Source organism: Pollicipes pollicipes, unplaced genomic scaffold (genome assembly GCF_011947565.3).
Source record: "Pollicipes pollicipes isolate AB1234 unplaced genomic scaffold, Ppol_2.1 Scaffold_1600;HRSCAF=1878_pilon_pilon_pilon, whole genome shotgun sequence".
Lineage (NCBI taxonomy): Eukaryota > Metazoa > Arthropoda > Thecostraca > Pollicipedomorpha > Pollicipedidae > Pollicipes > Pollicipes pollicipes.
In genome coordinates, this window is record NW_023595962.1 from 18,348,121 (window position 1) to 18,353,436 (window position 5,316).

A 5,316-nucleotide genomic window follows, 5' to 3' on the forward strand; every position below is an offset into this window, starting at 1 on the left:
AAAAAAGAAAGTGGTAAAATCACATCTCCCCTCTCTGCACAGATGTTTTGATGGTGCTGACTACTGCTGGTACTAACTACCACTGGTACTAACCACTGCTGGTATGAACTATTGCTGGTACTGACTGCTGCTCTGCTATTGAGGTTATGTCAGCTGTCTTGCCCTGCATGATGGTTTGACCACAATGATGATGCTCATTTCAGACAGGCTGTCTATGAGGCCCTGAGAATGGAGAAGCCACTGATGGAGATAGAAGATGGTGCAAGTCAAGGGTCCAGTCAGAATGATGACATATATGATGACATTATTGACTACAGTCATGAGGAAGTGGAGAAGGTAAGTTGCCTTATCATAGGTGGTGCATTCACTTGTGTTTTTTATACCTATCAGGCATGTGCCATGGTGGGCTTTGAGACTTTGGGGAAAATTGGTTCAGTCAAAGTTTTAAGTGTACTTTACTGGGAACCTGGTTGTTTTTGTCAAGCATTTCAGAGTTAAGTGTGTGTGAGACATACTTTTTGCAAACCAGCTGATGATAAAATTTTTTACATAAATGATTACAGACAAGAGTGCGGCTTGGTGAACTATATTGGCAGTTCTGAATGTCAGATTCTTAAAAACCAGGTATTTTCAAGGTGAATAATATTGTCTTAAGACAAGTAGTTGTCTGCACACATACCTGCAGTATGCTGTTTTTTTCTGTTCAGCATGGGTACAAACCTGCTAGGTCTACTACAGAAGACCAGGAGCTGGCTGGCTGATGGCCCCACTTATGGCTGGCCTGTAGATCCAATCAGCTGGCCTGTAAATCCAATTAGCTGGCCTGTAAATCCAATCAGCTGGCCTGAAGATCTAATCAGCTGGTCTGTAGATCCAATCAACTGGCCTGCAGATCCAATCAGCTAGTCTGCAGTTCCAATCAGCTGGCCTTTCTAAGAGAATGTCTGTTGCCTGGCAGCTGGTGTACACGTGCCGCCGTCTGCAGGAGGAGAACATTGAGCTGCTCCATACAGTCAGCCAGCTGCGTGGCCAGCTGCTGGAACAGCAGAAGGCCCGCCAGGTGAGAATGCATGGTGGTCCAGGGATTCAAAACTGGGCAGTAGTGGCATGTGAGGTGTACTGCCTGTGGGTTGTCAGCTGATGCTTGGTGGTCCCGCGGCGGCATTGTGTTGTATGACCAAGGTCCTGGATTAAAGTGCTTCTGTTTTTTAGTGACAAACCATCCTCTCCCCCATCCCATCCTCCCATCTCATTCTCCCATCCACCCATCCTGCCCTCCCATCCTGTCCTCCCATTCCCTCCCATCCACCCATCCTGCCCTCCCATCCTGTCCTCCCATTCCTTCCCATCCTGTCCTCCCATTCCCTCCCATCCTGTCCCACCACCCTGTCACCCCATCCCGTCCCATCCGGTCCCGTCCCATATGTCACTGCTGCAGATTGTAGTTGAACCCTGTGCATGCTGATGGTTTAATGTAAGATTCTACCGAGAGGCCACCTCTGGTCTGATTTCGCTCCTGCCATTGCTCTCATGGGTTAGACCCCCAGTGGTTTTGATGGGCCTCCACTTATGAGTAGTTTTTTATTCGGGCCCTGGGGTACATCGACAGTAGCAGTTATGTTTTGCCCGCCACTTGTGGGTAGAAATGCTGATGGCCAGGATTTCAGAAGCATCAGTTCTACAGTACGGTGCTAATTCGAGTATACTTATATGCTGAGGAAGAAATGTGATGTAGAAATAAACAATAGAAGTTTTTGCAATACAAAATAGGCTATGAAGAAGTAGGAATGGCTTTAAGTTTTAAGTAGATGTGTTGCAACTATAGCTTGATGCTCGCGTTAGAGCCTGAACATAAGTAATGCATTATAAAAGGACTGTATACGTTTTTGCAGTAATAGTAACGACGGGGATAAGTTTTTGAAGCATAAGTATCGTTGTATGGCACCAATGTCGTTTATAGGTATTGACAGTAGAAGTACTGTCATAGCACTATGGTCGGTGGACGTTTTACTATAGTACTTATGTCATGTAACCTGTAGCAGCGACCGCAGTTAGGAGAGTTCATGCCCTATTTTCAATGCTTGCGGTGCCGTGTGTTTGGTTTACACGTTTGGATTCAAATTAAATTTGTCCTATTGTTGATCCAGTTCTTATTTTCACGATTCAAAAACAGAAGTAACAGACAGGATTATTAAATTGCAGAATTAAATTACAGAGTTATTAAATAAACAGAAATTAGCTAGCAGGAATTATCTAAATCAAGGATTAAGTTGAATCGCCTTTGAACAAGTATCTCTGATGGAAGTAATGTTTCTGTATCGACGTTTTCGTGTTCACAATTGATTTTAATGACGCTGAGATGGGCGGAGCGCCGGCGTGCTCGGCCGCTGGCGGTTTGTGCCCGCCTGGCGGCCGGGCGTGGACTGACGTCAGTCGCTGCCACAGCTGCTGCGGAGGAACTTCAGCTCCCTGCTGCTGACGGCCCGCGCCGAGATCGACCGCAAGGACGTCCGGCTGGCCGAGCTGCAGCGCAGGTGAGAGGCGCTGGACTGGCTCCGCTGCCGTGTGGACAGGCTCCGGTGCCGTGTGGACAGGCGCCGGTGCCGTGTGGACAGCCTCCGTTGGTGGTGGACAGTCTCCATCGGTGGTGGACAGTCTCCGTTGGCGGTGGACAGTCTGTTGGCGTGTTTGCGATCTCCTTCGGTGGTGGGCAGTCTCCGTTGGTGGTGGACAGTCTCCGTTGGCGGTGAACAGCCTGTTGGCGTGTGTGCAATCTCCGTTGGTGGTGGATAGTCTCCGTTGGCGTGCGTGCTATCTCCGTTGGTGGTGGACAGTCTCTTTTGGCGGTGGACAGCCTCCACTGGTGGTTAACAGTCTCCATCGGTGGTGGACAGGCTCCGGTGCCCTGTGGACAGTCTACGTTGGTGGCGAACAGTCTCCGTTGGTGGTGGACAGTCTCCGTTGGCGTGTGTGCAGTCTCCGTTGGCGGTGGACAGTCTCTGTTGACGTGTGTGCAATTTCTGTTGGTGGTGGTCAGTCTCCATTGGTGATGGACAGTCTCCGCTGGTGGTTAACAGTCTCCATCGGTGGTGGAAAGTCTCCGTTGGCGGTGGACAGTCTGTTGTGTGTGCGATCTCCTTTGGTGATGGACAGTCTCCGTTGGTGGTGGACAGTCTCCGCTGGCGTGTGTGCGGTCTCTGTTGGCGTGTGTGCAGTCTGTTGGCGTGCGTGCAGTCTCCCTTGACGTGTGTGCAGTCTCCCTTGACGTGTGTGCAATCTCCGCTGGCGTGTGTGCAACCTCCTCCGGTGTGTGTGCAACCTCCTCCGGTGGGTGTGCAGCCTCCTCCGGTGGGTGTGCAGCCTCCTCCGGTGGGTGTGCAACCTCCTCTGGTGGGTGTGCAACCTCCGCTGGCGTGTGTGCAGCCTCCTCCGGTGGGTGTGCAGCCTCCTCCGGTGGGTGTGCAGCCTCCTCCGGTGGGTGTGCAGCCTCCTCCGGTGGGTGTGCAGCCTCCTCCGGTGGGTGTGCCGGCGGCTGGTGTCAGTCCGTCCGTCTGCGGGTTTGCAGTGTTGACGGGCGGCGGCTGCGCCGGTCGGACCGGGCCGAGCAGGGCGCGCCGCCGGAGCGGCCGGCCGACGCGCGCCGCCGATCGTCGCCAGCCCAGCGCAGCCGCTCGACCCCGCGCCGCCGACACCAGCGCCGACACTCGGATGTCATCGCCTCGCTGGACAAGGTCGGGCAAATGGGACGCCTGCCACGTTTGTGGCAGGCACGCATGCGCATTCTTTGGCTGGATCAAGGCAAATTGAAACACATCCGGTGTCAGTCTGCCTGGTCATCTGTGAGTCTCCCAGTGGTGGTGACGTTAGGAGCCGTACAGTCCGATGATATGGCCGCTGGTTAATGTCGCGTCTCCTAATGGTGATAAGGATAGGTCTTTGCGGTCCGGCCCGACACATGTCTATATTTGGCTTCGAAGGTTTGGCGAGGCTCTCACGGCCGCCGGCTCCCCCAACGTCCCAGTCCTGGGCGGGGTCAGGTCGCTGGACCGTTTCAGTTCCGGGTGGGGGCTAGGTTACTGAAGCCTTCCAGTCCCGAACGGGGGTCAGGTCTCTGGACAATTTCAGTCGCGAGCAAGCGTCAGGTCGCTAGACCATGGCCAAAGGTGGATACCACGTTATTTGAGCTGCTTGCTGTCGCTGCTTACGTACAACAACAAAGGAAATTGAGATGTTTTGTATGCCTGAGTTCCTTGCTATGTGCCACTGTATTGCACGACACAGCGTGGTAGGCTATTTCCTCTGTCATGTGTTTTACGCACGCGGCAGTACAACATAAACAGCCGGATGGACTAAGCCGGACATCCAGTCCCCGCGCTCAGGTCCAGTCGCCCGCCAGTGACCTCTGGTGGCCTCTCTTCCAGACGAACGCCACAGTCCGTGTGGCGAACTCGTCGCTGAGCCTGGTGACGGACCAGATCTCATGGGAGCGGCAGCGGACTGTGACGCTGGTGCTGCCGGCGGCGGAGCGAGCGCGCCACCACCGGGGCGCGACGGTCCGACCGTCAGCAGCGGTCAAATCAGAGGACGGGTGCGCTGAAGCCGTCACTGGTGGACACGCCCCGCCGCCGGGTCCGGCCGTCGGTGATGGACACGCCCCGCCGCCGGGTCCGGCCGTCACTGGTGGACACGCCCCGCCGCCGGGTCCAGCCGTCAGTGATGGACACGCCTCGCCGCCGGATCCGGGCGTTAGTGAACGCGCTAAAGTGTCTCCGGCAGCTGCGGATAGGGCGTCAGCGTCCCCATCACCAGCGTGTTTGCTGAGCAATGAGCAAGAGAAGCAAGAGTCGCAACCTCGTGCTCGGAAACGTCGAACACGCGCGTCCTCTTCGGACGATCGACGCACCGCCAACTCGCATTCCGCTGATCTCGCCTTCGCGCATGCCTCCTTACTAGCCAATCAGCATCCGTCGGCGATCTCCTCGGCCAATCCACGAACGCTGTCGTCTGACACAGCCAATGAGGAAGCGTCAAATCCGCCTTCCAATGACTGCGGCATGGAAACTTCAACCACCAATGGGCAGGCAGCGGACCTGCTGCCCGGTGGAGGGCCAGGTGAGGACTATACCGCCGGGCAGGCGGTACAGTCCTCACCTGTCGTGTCCTCACCGTCGGCCCAGCGCAGCGGGCCGAGCAAGGCGGCCGGACCGCGCGCGCCACCTGCCGGGCGGGCTGCGCCGGCCGGCGCGGCGCGCCCCGGTCGGCTCCCGTCAGCGGCCAGCAGGAGCCGCGCGGCCAGCGGCGCCCGCGCGCCGCCCG

The 5,316-nt window shown here is 55.8% G+C and overlaps 1 protein-coding gene across 1 annotated transcript; it reads left to right on the forward strand.

The window, feature by feature from the left end:
• Positions 1 to 203: 203 nt before the first annotated feature.
• On the forward strand, positions 204 to 2,534 carry FLASH (FLICE-associated huge protein; the record flags this gene model as incomplete). The annotated part of the gene is given in 3 exon segments (XM_037217239.1): positions 204 to 336; positions 959 to 1,060; positions 2,446 to 2,534. Coding segments are annotated over 3 exon segments (299 nt in total), but the record flags the coding sequence as incomplete, so codon positions are not given.
• Between the last annotated feature and the right edge of the window lie 2,782 nt (positions 2,535 to 5,316).